Here is a 26438-nt window from a genome sequence, read left to right as displayed (position 1 = left end):
ACAGCTGGAAAGTGAAGGAGAATGCCCTGGAGTTTTGAGGGAAATCATATTTCTTTCTACACTACATGTTTCAGGGAAGACTGAACAGAGGGAAGCACTGGGGCAGTCTTCATAATTTGAAGTATCATCATCCACTTAATTATTATTATAATTATTTTACTAGTAAGTGAACTATTTTAATTATCATTAGTAACAACTATTTGTCTCATTTTAGCTAACATTTAGTGAGGGCTTAACTACTGGCCAGGCCCTGTGCTGTTTTATATACATTTTCTTATTTAATCCTCATACAACTTCACTAAGGCAGAAAATGTTATGAAAACAATTCTACAAAAGAAGGAATGGAATGGTTAAGTAATTTGCTCAAGGGCACGCAGCTGGCACCAGAAGAACCAGGAGGCCCTACCAGTCACTCTGACGTGGAACCCATGTTAACCTTTATGCCGTTCTGCTTCTTTAAGGGAATATACATCCAGTTGAGGGTGGGAGGAAGAGTGTCTGTCTTTCTGCACTGTGAGTTTTATTCATATTGTTAAATTCATCAGACAATACTAACAGGTTTGGCTGCCTCCAAATCTGTAACTCAGCCAAGATTTTGAAAAAATGTTTGACATTCTTATCACCCAATCTTACCACCTGCGCAGCCATGTTCTTCCAAGTCTATCTCAGCCCCTGGCCCTCTACCTTCGCCCATAATACACATTTGAATAACGAATCAAATTTTGTGAACTATCCTGGGAATGAAAAATTAGTTTGAGTAAACATACTTAACATTCATTCAGTAAATTCTAAACTCCTATGATATTATAGGTACATGGATTCCAAGACAAATGTGGATAGAGCAGACTGGCAAGTTCCCAATCTGGTGAAGTGGACAGACATGTCAGTAAATACAATAGTCCCTCCTTATCCGCTGTTTCACTTTCCGCAGTTTCAGTTTCCCGAGTTGAACCATCGTGTGAAAATATTACATGGAAAATTCCAGAAATAAACAAGTTACGAGTTTTAAACCGTGCACTGTTCTGAGTAGCATGGTAAAATCTTCCACTGTCCCGCTCCGTCCCGTCTAGGATGTGAGTCATTCCTTTGTCCAGCATGTCCATGCAGTATAAGCTACCTGCCAATTAATATAGGAAAACACATAGTATGTGTAGGGTTCAGTACTATCTGCTGTTTCAGGCATTCACTGGGGGTCTTGGAATGTATTCCCTGCAAATCAGGGGGGACTACTGTGACCATAATTAACATAAGTTCTCTAGTATCGTTAGTGTCTCCTAGATTTGCCTGAGCATTAAAGTCACCTGAGGCACTTTCGAAACAACTACAGGTTCCTGGGCCCTACCCCAGACCAAATGAATCAGAATCTCTTGGGGAGAGTCCTGGGAATCTGTGTTTTTAACAAATACCCTCTCAGAGTCTTACATCAGAGTCTTAAGTAAGTTTGGGAAATGAACTATCAGTAGAAACAGGATACTGTGGGGTCAGAGGAAGAAGCTAAGTCTGTCTGTGGGTGGGGAAATTAGCCAAAGGCTCACAGCAATGTTTACGCCACACCTTCGTGAGTGAGTAAGAGACAAATCGAGAGAAGGGCACTCCAAGCAAGGAAAATGTGGGTGAAAGCACAGAAGAACGGCGTGGTGGGGGCTTGTTCTGGACTGGTGCATGGGGTTCAAGGCCACGAAGGGCAGTAGATAAAGCTGGAAAAGGAGGTCATGGCACCAAATTGACGTCTCTGGACTTTACCATAGAAGCCAAAGGATTTTAAGCAAGAGAATTTTACTCTGGTGGCAAAGGAGAGAATAGCTTGAGAGAGATGAGGAGTCCAGTTTGAAGGCTGTCAGGGAGGTTCTCGTGAGTGATTAGCTAACAACAGTGAGATGATTCGAGAGGTATCTCTTAGCTAAAATTGACAGGACTCAGTGATAGATTGATTTTTTTTTTTAATGAGGGAGGGTGCAGTAGGATGTCTCCTAGCTTAAATAATAGATAGATTTGTGGGCCATTACAAATGATGAGGAATATGGGAAAAGGAGTAAGGGGTGATGACAAGAAAATGACTTCTTGTCGATGCTGAGTTTCAGTGGCTCTGGGTGACTATACCTGCTAGGCATTTAAATATTGATATCTGGGGCTTCCCTGGTGGCGCAGTGGTTGAGAGTCCACCTGCTGATGCAGGGGACACGGGTTCGTGCCCCGGTCCGGGAAGATCCCACATGCCACGGAGCGGCTGGACCCGTGAGCCATGGCCGCTGAGCCTGCGCGTCCGGAGCCAGTGCTCCGCAACGGGAGAGGCCACAGCAGTGAGAGGCCCGCGTACCGCAAAAAATAAATAAATATATATATAGATAGATAGATATTGATATTTGAAGATAGAGATTTTGCACTCCATACATATTAATAGTAGACAAAGCCTTGGGAACAGGTGAGAGTCACTAAGGGATGTGTAGGGGAAGAGTGGAAGGGCGCTGGAGAAGAACCCTGATATCTAAGGGATGCGGAGGAGGCGTGTGTGAAGGAGCCTCTGGAGGAGACGTGAGAAGGCAGAAAGGCACAGGGATAGAATAATATCTTGGAAGCTAAGGAAAGAGGGAGTTTTCCAGAAAAGAGTGGTCAGTGGGATAAAATGGAAGGGAGACATTGTTTTACGGATTCGTGGCCTCTCAGTTTCTGCTCCCAGTGCCTTGATTTGGCAACTCTAGTACAGGTTCTACATGAATCTCCAATCTAAGGACTGAGTATGTAACTGACTGGGTGTTTTGTATAGCTTAAATTCTTAAGAGAACCTCACTGATTCAGCCCGTGCATTGGTTGCACTTGGGTCAATGCAGTACAAGCAGCGATGTCTGGGGAGAGTAGTTGGGGAGGCTGAGTCTGTAGCTGTGCCCAGGCAGACTCACTAAGTAGAGTATGCAGCGGAAAGAGATCAAGTCAGATGAACACTGAAGATCTTGTCAGTGCCGATCGTTATGGTGACTACTGATTAGGCGCTGTTTTAAACAATTTACATGCAGTAATTTAATCTGTGTGAACCTACTGCGGGGCATAGAAGTCATATTGCAATGGATTAGAGTCCTTTACTCCTAATAATGACAGTGAGTCTTGAGAAAGGCATTAATCTGGTTCTTTCACAATTGCCCTTTGCTTTGTGCTTCTTTACAGAGGCAGAAGCCTTCTCTGGGTCCACTCTTTTTTTTTTTTTAAATTGAAGTATAGTTGATTTACAATGTTGTGTTAGTTTCGGGGTACAGCAAAGTGATATGTGTATATATATATATATATATATATATATATATATATATATATATATATAAAATCTTTTTCAGATTCTTTTCCCATATAGGTGAGTATACTTCCCTGTGCTATAAGTAGGTCTTTGTTTCTGAGTCCGTGCTTAATGATCAAATGGAAGACTGCCTTCTGATCTTATTTCCTTTTCCTGAGTTCTCTTAATTGAATCATGAAAATATTACACATAAAAAGAAGTCTTTGAGCTGGGCAGATATGACCACACGAGCGTTCTATGAGTCGGTTTACTCCAGAGCTTGATGGGTTTAAGTGACCTTTCTTATCCTTAGGAATCTGCCTCACTGTGAACCAAGAATATAGGCAATGTAGCAGATGAATTTTTAATCTGATTTTTTTTGAACAGAGAGTAAACAATGTTTCCATATAACAGCCTTTTGATGTAAACTTTTCATAATGGTTTCAGGCCATTTCAAGCTGATGGGCTCTTTTAGTTCACAATAATATACATTTTAGTTGCCTGTCTCTGGGTTGTTTATGTTATATTTGTGAAGGAAAAAACAGTGAAATAATCCATGTGAGGATGTGCTCACAGAGGATGTGGTTCATTTAACTTATTCAAGCAATGCATTAAATAAGCGTCCAGTTCTGTATTCTATTGGATTTAAGTGTTAATGACTTAGATTTCAGCACTAACTGAAATATATTAGGTCCCATCAGCTTAATTGATTCTCAAAGAATATGGGAAACTCACCAGAACTATAATCACAAATTGTTATACACAGTTCCTTGAAGCAAATTTCAAAGAATATTTTACAAATGCATTTGTGAATGGAAGTTCTGTTTATTATAAGGTTTGGACTGCTTTGGCTGTGTTCTGTAGTGATGGCTGTGAGAAGACTTAGGACATGGCAGGTCTCACTTTAAGAAGGGGGTAACCTTCTGCAGGATACAAAATTAATGCACAGAAATCTCTGGCATTCCTATACACTAATGATGAAAAATCAGAAAGAGAAATTAAGGAAACAATCCCATTTACCATTGCAACAAAAAGAATAAAATACCCAGGAATAAACCTGCCTAAGGAAGTGAAAGACTTGTACTCAGAAAACTATAAAACACTGATGAAAGGAATCAAAGATGACATAAACAGATGGAGAAGAATCAATACTGTGAAAATGACTGTACTACCCAAAGCAATCTACAGATTCAGTGCAATCCCTATCAAACTACAAATGGCATTCTTCACAGAATTAGAACAAAAAATCTTACAATTCATATGGAAACACAAAAGACACTGAATAGCCAAAGCAATCTTGAGAAAGCAAAATGGTGTTGGAGGAATCAGGCTACCCGACTTCAGACTATACTACAAAGCTACAGTAATGAAGACAGTACAGTACTGGCACAAAAACAGAAATGTAGATCAATGGTACAGGATAGAATGCCCAGAGATAAACCCATGCACATATGGTTGCCTAATTTACGACAAAGGAGGCAAGAACATACAATGGAGAAAAGACAGCCTCTTCAATAAGTGGTGCTAGGAAAACTGGACAGCTACATGTAAAAGAATGAAATTAAAACACTACCTAACACCATACACAAAAATAAACTCCAAATGGATTAAAGACCTAAATTAAGACCGGCCACTGTAAAACTCTTAGAGGAAAACATAGGAAAAACATTCTTTGACATAAACCACAGCAAGATCTTTTTTGACCCACCTCCTACAGTAATGGAAATACAAACAAAAATAAACAAATGGGACTTAATTAAACTTAAAAGCTTTTGCACAGCAAAGGAAACCATAAACAAGACAAAAAGACAACCTTCAGAATGGGAGAAAATATTTGCAAATGAAACAACAGACAAAGGGTTAATCTCCAAAATATACAAACAGCTCATGGTGCTCAATATCAAAAAAAAAACCAATCCAATTAAAAAATGGGCAGAAGACCTAAATAGACATTTCACCAAGGAAGACATACAGATGGCCAAGAGGCGCATGAAAAGATGCTCAACATCACTAATTATTAGAGAAATGCAAATCAAAACCACAATGAGGTATCACCTCACACCAGTCAGAATGGCCATTATCAAAAAATCTAGAAACAATAAATGCTGGAAAGGGTGTGGAGAAAAGGGAACCCCCCTGCAATGTTGGTGGGAATATAAATTGATACAACCACTATGGAAAACAGTATGGAGGTTCCTTAAAAAACTAAAAATAGAACTACCATATGACCTGGCAATCCCACTATTGGGCATGTACCCTGAGAAAACCATAATTCAAAAAGAGTCATGTACCACAATGTTCATTGCAGCACTATTTACAATAGCCAGGACATGGAACCAACCTAAGTGTCCATCGACAGATGAATGGATAAAGAAGATGTGGCACATATATACAATGGAATATTACTCAGCCATAAAAAGGAATGAAATTGAATTATTTGTAGTGAGGTGGAGGGACCTAGAGTCTGTCATACAGAGTGAAGTAAGTCAGAAGGAGAAAAACAAATACTGTATGCTAATGCATATATATGGAATCTAAAAAAAAAAAGGTACTGATGAACCTAGTTGCAGGGCAGGAATAAAGATGTAGACATAGAGAATTGACTTGACGATACGGAGTGGGAGGGAAAAGCTGGGGTGAAGTGAGAGTAGCATTGACATATATACACTACCGAATGTAAAATAGTTAGCTAGTGGGAAGCAGCTGCAGAGCACAGGGAGATCAACTCGGTGCTTTGTGATGACCTAGAGGGGTGGGATATGGAGGGTGGGAGGGAGGCTCAAGAGGGAGAGGATATGGGGACATGTGTATGCAGATGGCTGATTCACTTTGGTGTACAACAGAAACTAACACAGTATCGTGAAGCAATTATACTCTGGTAAAGATCTATTAAAAAAAAAAGAAGGGGGTAATCTTCTTAGCCATAAAGGTGGCTGTAACCACAGTTTAGAATATGTCATGTTATTGAGTAGTGATACTAAAGCATATGTGCGGATGAGGACCAGAGTTTGTTTAAGGATATCCACATCTGTCAATCAGCCAGCAAAATATTTATTAAACTTCTATTATTCATTTAACAAGTGTTTACTGAATACTTAATGAAGTCCAGCTATGTCACATTTGCTTGCTCTTTTTAATCCTTGCAGCAGTTAACAAGAATTATAATCCCACAATTTGGGGAGACTTAGAGAGGTTAGACTTAACTCATTCAAGGTTTTAGTGGAGTCAGAAGTTGAATTGACTCTAAACTGTCCAGCCTCAAAATCTATATTATTTCCTCTTAGCTGGGCCCTGTTGGGAAATCAAAGCTGTATAAGGTACGGCCCCCACCATGTAGGGTTGACAGTGAAGTCTAAAATGCAAGTCTCTAAGTCTATAAAACATTAGATATAAGTCTAAAATATCCAGGATCTAATGGGGACAGGAGTTCAGCAGAGAGGCATCAAGGAAGGTATTTTGATACCTTCCTTGATACCAAGGTTTGTGCTCCTTGTTTATTTTGGCCACACCATGCGGCTTCCAGGATCTCAGTTCCCTGACCTGGGGTTGAACCCGGGCCATGGCAATGAAAGCCCAGGATCCTAACCAATAGGCCACCAGGAAACACCCTGTGCTGCTTGAAGAACAGGCAGTGTGTGGTTAGGTGGAGGGTATGAAGAGATTCTTCCAGATAGGATGGGCTGAATGAGAAAAGGTGCAAAGCCAGAATGAGCTGTGTTCAAAACCTCCTGCTTGGAATAGAAGTTCTGCAGCCGAGAGTAGAAAAGGTTATCGAAATGGTCGCTGGAGCCTGCAAATGAAGGGCCTTAAATTCCAATCTAAGAATTAGGACTTTATTCTGTGTAAGGACTTCATTCAATGGGGAACCGTTGAAAGTTTTGAATACAAAAATAACATGATTAAAAGGTGTTTTAGAAAATTTGTCTGATTGTCAGTTGGAAGAGGAAGTGAGAGAACTAAAGATTATTAAAGGGGTTCTGAGCCAAGGGATGGATGTGATGAATGCTTTACAACCTTGGGGAGACCAGGACGAGCAAGATTCACGGGGGACAGTGCTGAGGAATAAGGTTCAAAAAGCCGGGCCAGGGCTTCCCTGGTGGCGCAGTGGTTGAGAGTCCGCCTGCCGATGCAGGGGACACGGGTTCGTGCCCCGGTCCGGGAAGATCCCACATGCCGCGGAGCGGCTGGGCCCGTGAGCCATGGCCGCTGAGCCTGCGCATCCGGAGCCTGTGCTCCGCAACGGGAGAGGCCACAACACTGAGAGGTCCGCATACCGCCAAAAAAAAACAAAACAAAAAGCCGGGCCAAGCCACGCGGATAGTTATTCATGGCAGTGGAGGGCAGTCCAGCCAAGAGGAGACTCCAAATTATGGTCAAGAAGACAAGCAAAGGTCAGAGCAGAAGGAGTTCATAGCATCCGGAGGGCTGAGGAGTGAAATGTGATTATATATGAGAAGCAAGCCAGGAGAACCTGGAGCAAGTTCTGTTGGAGAGGGTGGCACAGATGAGGCCGCTGGTTCTGGACTAAGACTGAAGACCATCTGGAGGCCCGCTCACCACGTAACGGGGAAATAGGCCTGAGCACTAAAGTGGAAGTCATGGTAAGGGTCTAGGTCAGGGTGTGAACAGTGGAAACTGGAAGTAAGATCCTCATATGAGAGATAGATACTATGAAGAAAAACAGGACCTGTAGGTGGATGATACATAATTAGAGAGGAATGAGAGCAGTGGCTCCTATAAGCCCTCAGAGTCATTTTAAGAACAAGTCATATTCCAGAGATTAACTTGGAAATGAGTTACGCAGGCCTTGGAAAAGTTTCATCAAGAACCTTTCTCGGGCTTCCCTGGTGGCGCAGTGGTTGAGAGTCCGCCTGCCGAGGCAGGGGACATGGGTTCGTGCCCCGGTCCAGGAAGATCCCACATGCTGCCGAGTGGCTAGGCCCATGAGCCATGGCCTCTGAGCCTGCGCGTCTGGAGCCTGTGCTCCGCAACAGGAGAGGCCACAACAGTGAGAGGCCCGCGTACCGCAAAAAAAAAAAAAGAACCTTTCTCCATCAGGAAATGGTTTTTTAAAACTGTCAGTCTAATGTGCCAGGAATATTGCTACCCCCGGTATAACCATGGAATCTAAACTTCCCCTGTCCTTACTCACCATCTTTCCACCTGCTTCTCAGTGCAGGTGTGAGCTGTCCCCACCCAAATCGCTGAAGGAGGATTTTGGGTCCAGGTGTGAAGATTTGTGAGCATCTGTGGGTGTGTGAACCCCTCTCCTGGGGGTCCTGAGAAGGAACTCCACACACATACACCCCCAACTTCCAGCCACATATTTCTCCATCCTGAGTCCACTCTAGGACAGTTGCAACTTCCAGATTCTTTGGTCCAAAAATATTAACTCTTTTACCCTGCAATAAACTTCATCTAATAGCTTCTCTTCCACTTTCCTGCTTCTGAAGCAAAAAACAGCCATTTTGAGGGTTTTTTTTTTTCTCCCCTAAGGAGTTTCAGATCTCCTTCTTCCTCCTCCTTTTTTATGTTATTTACTCACATCCCTCCATATGGAAGATTAAGGGCTGCATGTGTCATAACAGGAGGTTTGGGGACATAAGGAGGGCTGAAAGAGGCTGAAAGAGAATAAATTCACCTCCATTTTGGAGGGACAAAAGGGGCTCAGAAGAGGGCATTGCTAGGTTTCACCAGTTTCCTCTAAAACCAAAATCTTTCTTTCTTGTAATATTTTAGAATGTCACCATAAAAATGTGGGTATGTCACAACTTATCTATGTGTTTAACTCTTATCAATGTCTTATCTATTTATCTTTCTGTCCTTCCTCTTTACTCCATGGTGTGCTTATAAAAGGATTTCTCAAATAACTCCAAGTAATTTTAATCCTTAAATTAGAAGTAAAATAATAGAGTCAGTGATTTTAAGAAATATGATCAGGAAGATAAAGAATTCAGCAGTGCAGAAGCCAAGGTGATTATAAAGTATTTTATTTATTGCCAAATCTTGTAAAAATGCACTCTTTTAAAAAATAGACTTTATTTTTTAGAACAGTTTTAGATTTATGGAAACAATTGAGAAGATGGTACAGAATTCCCATGTATCCTGCGCTTAGGTTACACTGTTACTAACTTAAGTGTGGCACATTTGTTACAATTAAGGAACTGAAGACACATTATCATTAACTGAAGTCCATACTTTTTTCAGATTTCCTTAATTTTTATCAAATATTTTTTTCTGTTCCAGGATCCCATCCCACATTGCATTTAGTTGTCATGTCTCCTTAAGCTCCTCTTGACAGTGACAGCTTCTCAGACTGTCATTGTTTTTGATGACCTTCACGCTTTGGAGGAGTACTGATCAGGTATTTGGTAGAATGCCCCTTTCTTGGAGTTGGCGTGGTGTTTTTCTCACGGTGAATGGGAGGTGACATAACGTGGTTGTTACGTCAAATATGATGTCAGGCCAGAGCAGGGATCCTGCCTGGTCCGCCCAGTGTGCTCCCTGCCCGATTGGCAACTCCTAACAATTGTACCCCTCGTGGCGCAGGCCTCTCTCTGTGCCCGCGGCGTTGAGGGGGCGTCGAGAGGGCGACAAGGGGGTGGTGTTGGCGCCCGGGCTCCTGGGTTCACGGGGTCTGGCATATAGATATATATGATTTAGAATGGGATTCATGTTATTTCCTCTGTAACCTGTTTTCGCATTTGGGCATACAGCATGATATAGTCTGAGGTCAGTAAATACAGATGTGCACATTCAGCATATGGGTATGCCATAAGTTATTTAATTGATGGACATTTTGATGGCTTCTATTTTAAATAATATTATTATGAACATCTTTAGGTAATGATTCCTTTTTCTGTATTATGATGTTGAGGTTCTTTGAGAATTAGCGAGACTAGCAGGGGAAATCATAGTGAGGCGTTGCATGTTCTCAACAAGACTTGACTAATTTTATTTCCATGGAAAAATGTGTTTTAAACTAAAGTTGAAAAAAACATTTTTAAAGAAAGAGCTTTTTTTTTTTTTTTTTGGCCACATAACTTGGCGGGATCTTAGTTCCCTGACCAGAGATCGAACCCAGGCCCCGGCAGTGAAAGCACTCAGTTCTAACCACTGGACCGCCAGGGAATTCCCAAGAAAGAGCTTTTTATCTTCAGAATTTTAAAACATGTTACAGAGCAACAACTATCAGTACCATAGGTGTCCACACTAAAAGTAGAAAAATTCTGTAGAAATACGTAAGAATACATAACTTATAAATACATAAGAATTATAAATATATAAGAATTCTAGAAATAGATTCAAACTACTAAAAGATTTTCAAAGTAATAGGGAAATGAATTATAACATATTTTGAGATCACTGTATAATAATGATGGAAAAGAAATAAAATTGACCCATGTAAGCACATGACACATTATTAAAATGTCAGATGTATCCAAATAGATAGAATAGTTTAATCATATCAAAATAGAGGTCTAAAGAACATATTTGGCTCAGCTATGATGAATGATCGAATGGAAGACATCAAAGACAACAGGAATATTTTTATATATTCTTAAAATACCTTTTAATATGATATAACATATTACATATAATATCTGTGCTATATAATAAAGTGTCTATCAAAAGGAAAGTGAACAAGAAGTGTATATTATAATTAATAAAATTTTTACTATACAAAATACAGAAAAAAGTACCAATATGCTTTTGGCTGCACCACACAGCATACAGGATCTTAGTTCCCCAACCAGGGATGGAACCCGTGCCCCCTGCAGTGGAAGCTCAGAGTCCTAACCACTGGACTGCCAGGGAATCCGCCCACGATACATTTTTAAAAAGTGGATGAGGTCATTGCCTAGATTGTCCTTACTTAATACCAAAAGAGACAAACGCACAAATATCATAAGTAACTTACAACATGGAAAAATACCTATTCTTACTAGTAACTAAATAGGTACGAAGTAATCTAGGGGGAAAAAACATTAAAACTGCAAACATAACAAGTTAGTTGGAATATTTAGAAACATGTATATTGTGGTAGCCTGGTAACTTGGCTCTGTCTTTCTAGAAAATGAACTGGCAATACGTAATAAGACTTAACGAAAGTTTATAACTTTTCATACTCAGTTGTTTCACTTTGGGCTATAGACCCCAAGGAAATACTCTGAAAGGAAATAAATATAAATAGATATTTGTAATGGTAAAACATTTGAAGCTACTCAGGTTAAGTAATGAAAATGAAGTAAGAATGATCTTTTGATTATTTACATTTTTATGTAGTATCAAAAGCCATGATATGCGTGATATCATTTAGTCCTCAATGAGGAAGCTGTGACACAAAGGTCCCACAGCTGGGACTGGAAACAAGGAGTTCTGTCTGGGCAGGAGTAAGACCTGCACTTGGAGTCAGGAAGCCTGGCGGTGTGTTCTGCGTCGTGCAGGTGTGGGACTTCAGCCGGTAGTTTGAGGATATGCAAATGGGTCACAATGCACAGTTTCCTCAGCTCCCGGGCTTTGAACAATAAGTGACATAATGCCTGTGAGAGTGGAGCTCCTACCATGAGCCTGAGAGGGTGATTACTGAGGTTGCTGCTTTCTGCAAGCAAACCTTTAAATGAATCTTCAAACTGCACACCGAGGTCAGGGAGGTTTGGGACACTTTTAATTAGCAAGACAGCAACGAAACCATAGCCCAACAGCAGTGAGGCCAAGTTCAAAGGCAACAGCAGAGTTGTCATTAGAGAAGGAAAGTGGATTTGTTTGCACTGAGGGGGAGGCAGGAGGATGTAGAGGGAATTCAAATCCACTTGTTTGTTTGTTTATTTTAATTAATTTATTTTTGGCTGCGTTGGGTCTTCGTTGTTGCCCGCAGGCTTTCTCTAGTTGTGGCGAGCATACTCTTCGTTACGGTGCGTGGACTTCTCATTGTGGTGGCTTCTCTTGTTGTGGAGCATGCAGACTTCAGTAGTTGTGGCTCGCAGGCTCTAGAGCGCAGGCTTAGTAGTTGTGGTGCACCGGCTTAGTTGCTCCGCGGCATGTGGGATCTTCTCGGATCAGGGCTCGAACCCATGTTCCCTGCATTGGCAGGCGGATTCTTAATCACTGCGCCACCAGGGAAGTCCCACTTACTTGTTTTTGATTGAAGACATTAGGCACACATCAAAAACCTTTGAGCACTGAGGAACTCGTAAACTCACCTGCGCTTTCCAGCTTCCTCATTCCTCCAGCGCCCTCTCTTTCATAAGCCTACTCACTGTAGCACAGGCTCTGATTTTGCTCCAAGGGTGCCCCGCCCTGCCGTGAAATCATCTGAAGTCTTTTCCCCATGTAGCATCTTTTCTTCTAGTCACGCAAAACCAAGGCCTGCCGTGACCTAGCCTATCCCACCCTGAGTTCCAGAAGCTCCTTCATACTCCCCTTTAAGCATCTCCGATGGGAGTGAGGGGTAGATCTGGCAGAGATACTCACTGCAACCCTGGGCTGGGTGATCAAGTCCCATCTTTACTAGCTCATGAGGCTAACCTGGGGCAAAGGCCATCCTCATGCCGGTGACTAAGCATTCATGACTGAGACAGCCAGCAGGAGAGCAGTTAGTGTGGGGTGGGTAGAACAAGGAGGCTTCAAACTGGTGCACCTTGGAGAGGCATGTTACTGGCTGGGCTTTGAGTCAAAGAAAATGATAATCAGAACGGCAACAACATCCTCCTCTGCTCCTGTGCGTGCGTGCGTGTGCGTGTGTGTGTGTGAGATGCCTCACCCCTACAAAATTGCTTTCCTATCCATTGTCTGACTTGATCATGACCCCCCCCCCCGCACCTCCCCAGACTTTCCTTAGAGTGGCCCTAAGCCTTAGAACACTTCTAAATCTGGGTGACTTAGGCCTCAAACTACCACAATGTCTCCAGAGTAGATTAATGCCTCCTGGGCCTCATAAGCCTCAACAGCTTACCTTGTCATGTATTTTCTTTGAACTTTATATAGAAAATTATTTAATCCATTCAGCAGCCCTATGAGGAAACTATTCTTAGCCCCATTTTACAGAACAGGAAATGGAGGATTGACGATGTTTATCACTTGCCCAGGGTCACTGAGCAAGTAGGTTAGGAAGAGGGTTTCAAACCTCTATTTGCTTGACGCCAAAACCCATCCTCTTGTGACTCCTGGGAGTTTTTCTGGGTCAGTGACCTGGAAGAAGCTAGGGATTTTTGCATTTTTTTCCCTTAGGAACCCAGAATAGAAGTATGCCACCAACTTTGTGGTTTCTGGGCCACTTCCGGTTAAGTGTCAGTGTTAGACGAGGTGCCAAGGACGTCTCTGTGCTCCTTTTCTACTCACAGGGAGGCATTTGTTCTTTAACATGTGCTTTGCTTTCCATAGAGAGAATCCTTTTTCTGACAGCCACTTTCTTTCCGAAGCTTAGAACACCATATACTCTTAAGAAGGAAGGAAGGGTTTCAACAAGGAAAAGAACAGTTTTCGGCTGCCTCACCCCTTTGCAGTTCAAATATCCTTCAAAACATCTGCTTCTATTTTATTTGTTTGCCTTTTGGAGAAAATCAAGGGTAAATTTGAGATAAATAAGAAGCAAAATATCTTCCCGAAAAAAACAAAAAAGCCCCAGTACCTGGCCATCTGAAAAGATTTCATTTGTTTGTTTAAAACATTGTTGGAGTGATAGAAAATCTGGACAAACACCCATGATTAAGATGCAGTTAATAAAAACCAAAAGTTCAGAGATTAACTATTACATACTGTAAGAGAGTAGTTCCTTCCTGTGGACTCTGATGTTTTTGGAAAACCAAGTGCTTGTTGGGGAGGCAATTAACAAGATGATAACAAAGTTTCCACAGAAGACTAGCAAAGCCTGGAGTTTATTCTGGATCTCAGCCTCTAGGGAGAACGAACAGCCAAAAGAGAGGGAAAAAACCCATCTCTGTGGACAAATTAAGCACCGGTGGGCATTCACGTGCACAGGTGGGCAGCAGCCCCTTAAGTCAAACGCGCTGTGATGGGATCCGAGCCCTTTTCCACAAACGCAGCTGTGCTGAACAATATCATTCCACCATCTGAATCTTTTTTCATTTTTTTGGCTGCATTGGGTCTTTGTTGCTGCTCGCAGGCTTTCCCTAGTTGCTGGGGGTGGGGGGCTTCTCATTTCAGTGGCTTCTCTTGTTGCGGAGCACAGGCTCTAGGCTCACTGGCTTCAGTAGTTGTGGCACACGAGCTCATTAGTTGCGGCTCGTGGGCGCTAGAGCACAGGCTTAGTAGTTGTGGTGCATGGGCTTAGTTGCTCCACGGCATGTGGGGTCTTACCAGACCAGGGATCGAACCAGTGTCCCCTGCATGGCAGGTAGATTCTTAACCACTGCACCACCAGGGAAGTCCCCCACCATCTGAATCCTATTAGGTATTTTCGTATTTGCTTAGTTTTTTTTTAATGGTTCTTTTTTTGCATGTGGTAAAATTTACATGTAACGAAATACCCATCTTAAGTGTACATTCCCTGAGTTCCGGCAAATGCAAACACCTGTGTACCTCAAACCATTATCAGGACGTACAGCATTGCCATCACCCAGAGGCAACTGCTGTTCTGACTTTGCAAATTAGTTTTCCCTGATGGGGGATGTCATATAAATGGAATACATGTAGTTTTTTTGGGTAAGACTTCTTTGACTCAGCAAAATGTTTTCATTTATTATCATCCTCATTGCATATATCAGTAGCTCATTCCTTTTTATTGCTGATTAGTATTCCATTAGAAGAGTATTCTATAATCTGGGTGTTTTGTTTTGTTGTTTTTATCTATTTTCCTATTTGATGGACCCTTGGTTATTTACGGTTTTTGTCCAAAAAAGTTGCTAATCATATTCTTGTACGAGTCCTTTTGTGGGTATAAGTTTTCATTTCTCTTGAGTTAATGTCTATGAATGCAATTGCTGAGTCCTAAGGGAGGTAAATGTTCGGCTTTACAAGAAACTGCCAGGTTTTTTTCTGAGATGGTTGGACCACTTTACACCTCCACTATCAACATATGAGGGCACATGGGCTTCCCTGGTGGCGCAGTGGTTAAAAATCCACCTGCCAATGCAGGGGACATGGGTTCTAGCCCTGGTCCGGGAAGATCCCACATGCCACGGAGCAACTAAGCCCGTGCACCACCAACTACTGAGCCTGTGCTCTAGAGCCCGTGAGCCACAACTACTGAGCTAGCGTGCTGCAACAACTGAAGCCCGCGCACCTAGAGCCTGTGCTTTGCAACAAGGGAAGCCACCGCAGTGAGAAGCCCGCGCACCACAACTAAGAGTAGGCCCGGCTCGATGCAACTAGAGAAAACCCACACACAGCAACGAAGACCCAACGCAACCAAAAATAAGTAAATAAATAAAAATAAAATTAAATTAAAATTGAAAAACAAACAAAAACATATGAGAGCCCATCCTTGCTGACTTTAGATGTTATCAGTAGTGTCTCATTTTGGTTTTAATTTGCATTTCTCTCATGACTAGTGACATGGAGCCCTTCTTCATGTGCTTACGGGCCATTTGTGCATCTTCCTTTGTGAAGTGACTGTTCAAATCTTTTGCCCACTTTTATAAAGCGGGTTGTCTCTTTATTATTGAGTTGCAAGTATTCTTTATATATCTTCATGTCAGAGGATGGAGGGAACACATAGTGCCCCCTGAACTAAGAAGGCATCTTGAGACTGAAAAAAGTGAGACAGGCGACTCCATATAATCAATGGATCAGTTTATTATGGGGTAACTCACTCACAGGATGGGATCAGGATTGTGTCCACAACAATCCAGGAGCATTCACAGCTGTACTCCGTGCCACTGAGGGGCCATTGGGACAATTTTATATTAACCTAGAGTATGGGGGTAGGTACTTGGAAGCAGAACGTGCCTTTCTATGTCAAGACTTACGAATGGGTAATGAGTTTCGTGGGCATCAGGAATACGTCAGTGAAGGTTTTCGTCATTGGGGACTAACAGGGCATAGAGGAGAGGTCACCAGGTTCTAATGATTATTAAACAATATGTATTAACTACAAAGCCCTCGATGACAGAGAAGTGATTCACTTTGCATTACAGTCCCTGGCAGGGTCAGCAGAAGAGCAGGAGAGACTGTTAACGGCCCAAGATGGCTTCAGTTATGCTAACAGCCATACACTTCATACAGTAGAGAGATATATGTCTGAGACCCACACTCTCCTCTGAGGGGCCCAGTTACTTGATCTTTTTGTCTGTATTTCCCCCTAAAATGTTGCCAGGAATTCTGCTTTGTTTAGTATTATATTTCCAGTGCCTAGTATGGCCCCTGGCACTTAGTAGGAGCTCATTTACATAAACATTTACTGAAAGAATCAATGAATGAACGGATGAACTGACTTGTGGGCCTGATATCCACACACAGTGTTCTTGAATTTAATGGCAGGGATTAACAAGGAAATGGAGAGAAAGAAAATTTTAATGTTTTCCTTGAGCCATAAAGTGTACTTGGCACAAAAGACCCAGGATACCTTCAGGGGATTTATTCACTCGGGGAAAAGATGGCTAGAATAGCTCATGGACTAGCGTCGTTTGTCCCCCTTTATGAGTCCTCTCGTGCAAGCCACCCCTGCTGTCTCCTATCCCGACCCCTTCCAAGTCTTGGGCTCTGACCAGGTTTGATTGATGGATGATCAGAGCGTCTAGCCTTGGAGAGTTTTAGGTAACTTAACCCAGCCGATCCCAGCTTTCAACACCTACCTCTCGGTTCCCGCTGACACTGATAATGCTGTTCCCTGCCAGCTGGCCCCTTAGTTGGGCTCTGTGCCTCACTAGCAGGCCCACCCCATGGGTGTGCACGGCCTTTCTGAGCCCCCAAGGGCCAGCAGGGGGCTCCTTCCTCCTTGGTCTTGAAGTGGATTTCCTGGTGCTAATCCAGATGGCTCTCCTGCTGCAGCTGTGCACTGAATAATCATTGTCAGCATCCACATTTGTAGGGAACTTGGCCATTTACAGAGCATGTTCCCATCCATTATCTAGATAAGCCTCCAAACAGTCCTATGTGTATTCCCCTTGATGTTTTTTTTCCCAAAGGAAAGGCATAAAGAGGTGATTTAATTTGCTCCAGAATGTAAGAGTTGCCCTCATGTGACCCAGAGTTTTCTAAGACTGTCTGGGTCTTGCTCAAAGAATATTGGAGCTTTTTTTTTTTTTTTTTTAGCTCTGGCGGGTATACATGTACAGGGTTTAAAAGGCTTCATAGATTTTTACAGTTCAGCAACTTGGATTACATCTGTCATTAAAAATTTAATTACCATACCAAAGACACACATGGGCAATTCTTAACCTTTTTATTTTTATTTAACCATCATTATGGTTTCCCCTGACCCACCCCCTTCCCCTTTGGATCACATCTTCACATATTACTTTTTTTAATGTCCACCACAAACTGTATTTATTGACTCATTTTACCTTTTTTTATTCATCAGACATGTACCTTCCAGTCAGAGTTTAGGGTCAGGCTCAGATAATCTGTGCCCTCAGGGGGCTGATTTTATTACAGCCAAAATAAATACATTCGAGATTTGAGTTAACCTCCAAGACTAATAACTGGTACATTTCCATTTCTTCAGGCCTTTATGAAAGATTAAAAAGTTCATACACTGACCCTTGGGAAAGTGGAAGCAGATTTTAGTACTTGTGAGAAAGGAGTCCTATTTCGGGGATAAACTCTCAAATTGCTGACGTCTATGTCTGGGTGGGAACAGGAGGGGTATAATGGCCTCTAACTCTTCGTTCTGTGATTGGAGCCTCTCCCAGCTCTCTAGAGAGGAGCTCAACCAGCCTCACCCTATTATTTCCTCAGCGGCTGGAGTATTTGGGCTATTTTCAGTTCATGCCCGTGGGACTTGGGAAGAGCATGCGTTTACTGAAACAGACACATTCCCCTAACCATTACCTAAAGGTACACATTTTAATATGTCATGGAACCAGAACTTTTACATTGCATCAATAATTGCCTCATTCAAATTGTACTTTCAAAGGGCAGTGATGGGTATGCTAAAGGCAGTGTCTGTTTCTAAATTAGTAGAGTTAATTAATGTTACTCTGTGTGCCAATTATAAAAAAAGGAGTTTCTGTTAGGGAAGACTATTTCTGTAATCTGTTATTTTAGTATTTTATTATATGTATACATATGAGATTTATTATTTTATTAATTGAATGTTGTGCTTGCTCTTGTTTTGTAGGAGACCCAGCAGAAATCCACCAACGTTGTGTATCAGGCACATCATGTGAGCAGGAATAAGAGAGGGCAGGTGGTTGGAACAAGGGGTGGATTCCGAGGATGTACCGTGTGGCTGACAGGTATGCTGTGTTGAGATCTATATATTTTTTAATGGAAAACTGATGGTGACACGCAATTTTTAGGAAGATAGTGTCACTACATATTACATGTGTATTTCAACATTCGAAGGAGGCTGAGAGCTGTGATAGAAAGCTTGGGTGTTAGTCCTAACTCCACCCATCAGTGAGAAATAGGACTTCCATCAAGTCATGGAATGTCTCTAGTTCTCTGTTTTCACCTCTTTGGCAGGAAAGGATGGGACAAGTTGATTATGACATTCCCATTCAGCTCTAAGGAATTCTGTAGTTCTTAATTTCATGCCTAAACACATTTACTGGCAGTTATGAACGGGGCTCTCCTAATTTGACATCAAGCATTTGGCTGTCCATTAGAGAGATTCTTTATTCTTTTCTGATGTTTTAATATTCTAGGGGGCTATTTTACTTATTTTAAAAAATTAAAATCTGTGCAAGAAGCAAAACTAATGTTTTCTGCGTAGCTGAGTATTGTCCCTTGTGTATAAAAAAAGAACTCATTCCCACCGAGGTGACCAAATGAATCTCCCTTTTCTTGTGTTTATATAGCCCCAGAATGTCAAAGCTAAGGGTTAGTGACAGAACTGGAATTAGTCCTCGGCTGTTACCTTATACTCTGAGTACAAGGTAGAGGAAGTTGATTCCTGGGAATGCAGGCCCGACATAGGCTGGACTCAAAAGAAAAAACAGGTTCATTTCGTAGACATAATATTTCATATGGAGATGAACTCAGATGCAAAGATATGTCTATCCAGGTTATGAAATCAACTCATGTGTTACTGTTTGCTCACAAATGCTGATTTATTCTAACCTGAAGATAGTTCTAGAAAACACAACAAGCGAGGACCTGCCTTGCGTCTTTTCTTGGTATTCTGAGCCTTTCCTATTCCTGTCTAAAGCAGCCTCATTCTTCTCTTTCAAGTTATTTCCTAGTGCCTGTGGCACTTGCCCTTGGTTTCCGGCTTTCATTCATCCCTGGAAGAACAACTTTCCCTGCTTCCAGGGTGAGGCTAGACAGAGGGCAAGGAGGCTGCTGTGTTCTAGAAGGCAGATTCACCTGCCGCAATTCCTGAGATGTTTCCCCCGCTCCCTCTGAGAGACGTGGCGTGCAGCAGTGAATAAAACAGTGTGCTCCAGACGTTTCCCTCTTGCTATGTGTTTGCCTTCATGAGATGTTTTGCCTTCACGTGTTTGTCCAAATTTTGAATCAGGACATACCCACACAGTCCATTTTTCTTTCTTTATTTTTGCGGTACACGGGCCTCTCACTGTTGTGGCGTTTCCCGTTGCGGAGCACAGGCTCTGGACGCGCAGGCTCAGCGGCCATGGCTCACGGGCCCAGCCGCTCCGTGGCATGTGGGAACTTCCCGGACCGGGGCACGAACCCGTGTCCCCTGCATTGGCAGGCGGACTGTCAACCACTGCGCCACCAGGGAAGCCCAAGTCCATTTTTCTTAATGTAAAACACCCTTGGAAAGACAAAAAGAACAGGTAGAAGAGAAAAAAAAATCTCAAGGGTATACTTCCTGTCTTTTCTTATTCTCAAAAAGCATCTTTTCCTAGTTTATTTTTTTATTCTCATATTACAGACATTGGATATTGACCAGGCAAATCAGGAGAAACCAAATACTTGAAATCTAGAGAGTTGGAGTTGGGTACCGGCTTCACCTACATTAGCTGTGTGATTTTGGACAAGCCAACCAACCTCTCTAAGCCTCGGTTCCCTTATTTGTAAAATGAGAATAAAGATAATACCTGCCTCATAGAGGTATAGGTAGAACAAAATGAAATAAAGCATATATGCACTTAGCACAAGTCCTGGTCCCTAGTAAAACTCTCAGTAAATGTAATTGGTGTTACTGCAATGTATTAAAATAAATATTCCAATGATCTATTTTAATAGCTAACTGTGTTAGAAATTTCTGTTGTTTCTCTCATTTTCTGTTGCAAGAGAACGTACCAGAGATTCAGGAGTCCCATTTCTCCTACCCCACAAGTGGACATAACTTTTAAGAGGAATTTATCACATGAATTTCTATCCAAATGCAACTGAATTACATAAAGATGTAACAGACAATGGCTTGATTTACAAAGATTGCCAACACATTCTTCACGTAGCCGTTTCTTCTAATGATCCTCTGTCAAAGCCAAGGGCATGACTTTAAAACATAACTAAAAATATGGAAAATACTTGTTTACCTTTCATACATCACCTTTCTTTCCAAGTCTCTCTGTTTTGCATCCCTTCTTTGCTCTTACTTTTTCTTTTTCCTCTTTCCCCCTGCTGTCTTCTCTGTATTAACAATTTCTTGACTTTCTTTTCTGCCCCCGTCCTGACTCTTCCTCTTCCGGGTGCTGTCTGACAGTGGCTTGGCATCACTGCATTTTTCTTCAGGTTCAGAGGTCTTTAGAACAACTGAACTTTTAGAGGGCTCCTTTTCCAGGGTGGTTCAGATTTTGAGCTCTTAAGTAATTTTGGCGGGTAGCATCTCATTCCCTTTCTGCTTACATTCTCCCTCATGTAGAAATTATAGTGTGTGTTCCCAATCACTGTGCTTTGAAACCGTGGTAAAAGGCACCTTGTAACTCCACTCTCATGTAAAGGCTCCAGACGCCTAAGAGTATATGGCAACTCTAACTACATCTACAGCGTAGCTCAGGGTGGTTCTCCGTCTTTGTGTTTTGAGAATCATTTTGGAAAATCTTGAAAACAAAAGGACAATATGTTGGTTCTCTTGTCAGATGGGTGCCTAGCAGCATCTACAAGGGAGGTGGGCCTCCCAGTCTCCAAGGGCTGGCTGTCCCTCCACTCCAGCTGATTGCTCTCATAAGGGGATATGAGGACACCACTGCCAGAGCCTCTGATTTTCTTTCAAGAGAAGCCATCATCTGAATTTGTATGCACAACTTTCTAGTCTATAAAATACACTGCGGGCAAAGTGTTACCAACTCAGGTCCTTGGACTCCTTAATCAATAGAAATTGATAAGAGGCCAGACAAGGGATTCAGGCAAGGCTTTATTGAGGTCCCCGCTGCAGCAGGAGGGAGCGAAAACAAGAAACAATCGCCCTTGCTCACTCCTGAGGTGGGGCGAACCGGTTCCTTAAATGGGATGCGAGTAGGGGCAGATGGGGGGTCAGGCTGGAGCGGCGGCTTAGGGGGTCTGCTGACCCTCTTGGTGGTGCTGTGTGCAGGAATCATGCGCAGTACCCTGCTTTTGCTGCCTGCACCTCAGGAATGGCAGCTGGTTTCTGGCCTTTTTGTATCTTACTGTTTATAATTTGCCCCAACTGTGGCCGCGTGCAGGTATTTTTAGTCCCTTATAGTTTCTTTGTTTTCTGTTGCTCCAGGAGACGTTTGTCCAGGTGCGAGCACTGTGGTAAAGGGTCCCAGGTCCCAGCCCATCCCAAAAGCAGAACACACCAAGGACCATATGCAGCCTGCCAAGGTCTCCCTATTGACGAACGCCTTTTGCTTTGAAAGGCTATAATCCTAACAAGGGACAAATAGTTTTTTCAAGATTTGAAAGAAATGCTAGTACTTGACTTGTAGTAAACTTTGCTTTTTCTAGATTTGAATGGTTTTGATTTGAGGGCAATCCAGTGATTGTAAGGAGGGTTTAATTATGCTTGAATTAGGTAAAAATTAGGATCAGTTCACAATTCGGATCAGAGCACAATTTATAATCTTAAACAGTCAGAGACAGTGCCTGTCCTGTCGTGCCCATTCTGAACAGGTCTCTCTGGTGCTGGAAAAACAACGATCAGTTTTGCTCTGGAGGAGAATCTTGTCTCCCACGCCATTCCTTGCTACTCCCTCGATGGGGACAACGTCCGTCATGGCCTCAACAAAAACCTTGGATTCTCTCCTTGGGACAGAGAAGAAAACATCCGCCGGATTGCTGAGGTGGCCAGGCTGTTTGCCGACGCTGGTCTGGTCTGCATTACCAGCTTCATTTCTCCTTTTGCAAAGGTAAAATGCTTTGGCAGTGCACACGATTGCCACACATAGCACCAGTGCTCTCAAGCTGCCAGGATGAGGACCCAGCGGAGGGGAGGACAGAGGAATGTCATACTTCCAGTCTCCCCCACTGGCTCTCCTTCCCCCACTTACTCCCTCATTTCCTCTCTTTAATATTGGTTACATAAAGAGAGTCCCTTCATTTCCAGATGCCAGGGCACCAGGTGACATAAACCCTTCCACTTTCACAATGGTAAGGTACACTTGGCCAGAGTTGAAAGGAAGAGAAAGTTAAACCAGAAAAATTCCAAAGCTCAGTAATTTTATTGGGTTGGCCGAAAAGTTCCTTCGGGTTTTAACCAAAAAGCCCGAACGAACATTTTGGCTAAGCCAGTATTTCTCCAGAAAGTCAGAGGCTTTAGCTTACTAAAGAAAACAGCAGTTCATCGCCAATGCATCAGGTTATGTGTGTTTAACGTTGAAATCAACGAGGTGGAGAGTTACTCCTCTTGTTTTAAAACAGGAAATTTCTGTGAATTACATATAAGACACCATGTACTTTGAACACATCCTTTGAATGAAATGCTGTCATATTGCCAGCCCTGTCTTTTAGTTGGGATTCTTTCCCATTTTCGTTTGTTTGTTTGTTTGCTTTTTTTTTTTTGGAAAGTACTTGGGAGAGTTGTTTACTAGAGTGAAATTTCTGGAGTTTCTCTAAAGGGCTACTTTCCTGACATCTCTGAAGAGCTCAAACCCCAGTGTTATCTTAAGGTCATGGAACACCAGAGCACACAGTATTTTGTGATGAAGAATTTCACTATGAAACCTCTTCTTACATTCTTTTTTTTTTTTTTTTGCCAAGTTTTTTTTTTTTCTTTTCTTTTAAATTTATTTTTGGCTGCGTTGGTTCTTCGTTACTGCACATGGGTTTTCTCTAGTTGCAGTGAGCGGGGGCTACTCTTTGTTGTGGTGCACGGGCTTCTCATTGTGGTGGCTTCTCTTGTTGGGAGCGTGGGCTCTAGGCACGCGGGCTTCAGTAGTTGTGGCACGTGGGCTCAGTAGTTGTGGCTCATGGACTCTAGGGCACAGGCTCAGTAGTTGTGGCGCACGGGCTTAGTTGCTCTGCGGCATGTGGAGTCTTCCCAGACCAGGGCTCGAACCTGTGTCCCCTGCATTGGCAGGCGGATTCTTAACCACTGCACCACCAGGGAAGTCCCTCTTCTTACATTCTTAAAGGTAATTATTTTCCAGGATCGTGAGAATGCCCGCAAAATCCATGAATCTGCAGGACTGCCATTCTTTGAGATATTTGTAGATGCGCCTCTAAACATTTGTGAAAGCAGAGATGTAAAAGGTCTCTACAAACGGGCCCGAGCTGGGGAGATCAAAGGTAGGAGAGCCAGTTCAGCGGTATCTTTGCCACTTACTTGTGCCACCAATTCTTATTAGTCTGTGCCCAGAATCTGTCTGAAGTTTCAAAAACCGTTTTCCAAAATTGCATATAGTGCACACAACTTTTTATCAAACCGTAATATCTTCAAAATGTCCATGGGCTAGTTAAAAGGTGGGCTTGTATTTTTCAAGAACTATCACCCCAGCCACAGCAATCAAGTTTAGAGAACTAAAATGGATATGTGTATGTGTGTAGGAGGAATCTTTCAGTTTTCCTCCTGTTTTCCTTTTCCATTCTAATCAGCTGCAGAGGGCTTGGACTCAGACAGATTTTGTTGATAATCGGGACTTTCTGTATTGAAACCACAGCTGTATATGTTCTTATCTATGGCTAGAGGGCAAGGATAGCTGTTTGACCTTTTCTGTTTTAATCTGAATACAGCAGTTGAAAACATTATTGCAACATGTGTTATGTCTTAGTGAGTAAAAAGATTGTCCTGTTGGTGCAGATGTGATTTTCAGCCTTCTGCCTTGCAGGGTTTACGGGTATTGATTCCGATTATGAGAAACCTGAAACTCCTGAGCTTGTGCTTAAAACCAACTTGTCCTCGGTGAGCGACTGTGTGCAGCAGGTGGTGGAACTTCTACAGGAGCAGGTGGGCGGACTGAACGTCTTTTTTTTTTTTTTTAATAGTTTTATACAGTCATAAAAGATCATCTGTTTACTGAAGTGTTCTTTTTATAGTTTTCATTCCAAACTGTTACCAAGTCTGCTTCATTTCAGAACATTGTACCCCACACTATAATCAAAGGCATCCACGAACTGTTTGTGCCGGAAAACAAACTCGACCAAGTCCGAGCTGAGGCCGAAGTGCTCCCTTCGTTATCAATTACCAAGGTAAGATGGTGCCCACTGGCTAATGGAGACTTAGGCTTAATGTCAGTCATTATAACCCATTTACAGTTACTCTTAATTAATTAGGAAGGTAGACATAAGGAAAATGCAATGCCTGTAAAGAAAAACACTTCATTCTGCCAATTTTTTTTTTACCTCTTCTTCAAGAAAATCTCTCATCAAGTGTTGCCCCAGGCAGCTGACCAATGCCATGTACCGAGGCAGACTGGGAACGTAACTTCTGTATTTGCAGAGGACAGTTTTATATGGTTGTCATTATACCTTCAGTGATGCCGGCGCTCAAGCATTAGGCAGTAATTATTTGTTGGCAGGTGCCGAGAAAATAGTTTGTCCAGAATACAGGTGTTTCTTGGACCATTGAGAAGGAATTTGAAGAAAACAACAAGCAACCCTGATCTAAAGTGACATGAATGCCTTGATCTTTTTCCTACTCTGCACATCCCACTCTTCCCTCATCAGGGAGAGTTCAGTCTGAGGAGAGGGAGCTGTGGTTGCATTGATTTTGCAACCTAGAAGATGTTAAGATGCAATCCCAGCAAATAGCCCTGCAGATACCTTGGCCTGTTTACTGGTTAGTGTTAGTTGGTTCATATAAGGTGATCAAGTCTTCACTGGTAACCTTTTGGTATCCATTAAAACCTTGGACGTTTTTTTTTTCTTTCTTTTTTTTGCGGTACGCGGGCCTCTCACTGTTGCAGCCTCTCCCGTTGCGGAGCACAGGCTCCGGATGCGCAGGCTCAGCGGCCATGGCTCACGGGCCCAGCCACTCCGCGGCATGTGGGATCTTCCCGGACCGGGGCACGAACCCATGTCCCCTGCATCGGCAGGCGGACTCTTAACCACTGCGCCACCAGGGAAGCCCTGGACATTTTTTTAAGAGGCAGAGTACATTGGGAATGTCCTTCAGCTCATGAAGACCTCAGGCTTTAGTAAGTCATGACGAATTTATAAACACAATAAATTCTGAGTTTTCCAATGCTCCAGGCAGGTGAGAAACACATAATCATAATTACAGTGCGGAATAATAGTTCCAATAACAAAATGGTCTGCAAGGTACAGAAGAACTTCAAAGAATCTAATGATTAATTCTCTTGATCCTAGGGGTGACAGGAAAGATTTCAGAGCAGTGGCCCATGAGCTGGGTTTTATTTTTATTTATATCTATTTATTTATTTTGGGCGGGGTTATTTTTTTATTTTTATTTTTTGAACTGGGTTTTAAATGATAAACAGGGTTTTCAGGTAGAGGGGAGGATGGGCTTGAAACCACGTGTGTGTTCAGACTGCACACTGTCTGGCACTGTTGGTGACTAGGCCCCCAGGTGGGGAGTGGTGCCAGGTGGACATCCCTGTATGAGCCCCTGGGGCCAGAGCTCGTAGGCCTGTCAGTATCACGCTACGAATTTTAGACATTTGTCTTTTTTTAAAAAAATTAATTTATTTATTGTTTATTTTTGGCTGCATTGGGTCTTTGTTGCTGCACGCGGGTTTTCTCTAGTTGCAGTGAGCCGGGGCTACTCTTCGTTGGGGTGCGC

The 26438-nt window shown here is 42.5% G+C and overlaps 1 protein-coding gene across 4 annotated transcripts in view; it reads left to right on the top strand.

The window, feature by feature from the left end:
- PAPSS2 (3'-phosphoadenosine 5'-phosphosulfate synthase 2) overlaps positions 1–26438 on the top strand; it is a 79670-nt gene that overhangs the window by 32277 nt on the left and 20955 nt on the right. For 3 of the 4 annotated variants that reach the window (XM_079900369.1, XM_079900372.1, XM_079900371.1), the window contains exons 2-6: positions 18504–18621; positions 22373–22608; positions 23848–23986; positions 24526–24644; positions 24773–24886. In XM_079900369.1, the coding sequence (XP_079756495.1) occupies positions 18504–18621; positions 22373–22608; positions 23848–23986; positions 24526–24644; positions 24773–24886 (726 nt within the window). Of the gene's footprint in view, positions 1–17045; positions 18221–18503; positions 18622–22372; positions 22609–23847; positions 23987–24525; positions 24645–24772; positions 24887–26438 lie in introns of those variants that run through there. The other variant, XM_079900370.1, reaches the window with a different exon arrangement.

Source organism: Stenella coeruleoalba (genome assembly GCF_951394435.1).
Source record: "Stenella coeruleoalba genome assembly, chromosome: 16".
Taxonomy (NCBI): Eukaryota; Metazoa; Chordata; class Mammalia; order Artiodactyla; family Delphinidae; genus Stenella; species Stenella coeruleoalba.
Note: the sequence above shows the minus strand (reverse complement) of the source record. Positions and strands in the feature narration are given on the sequence as shown.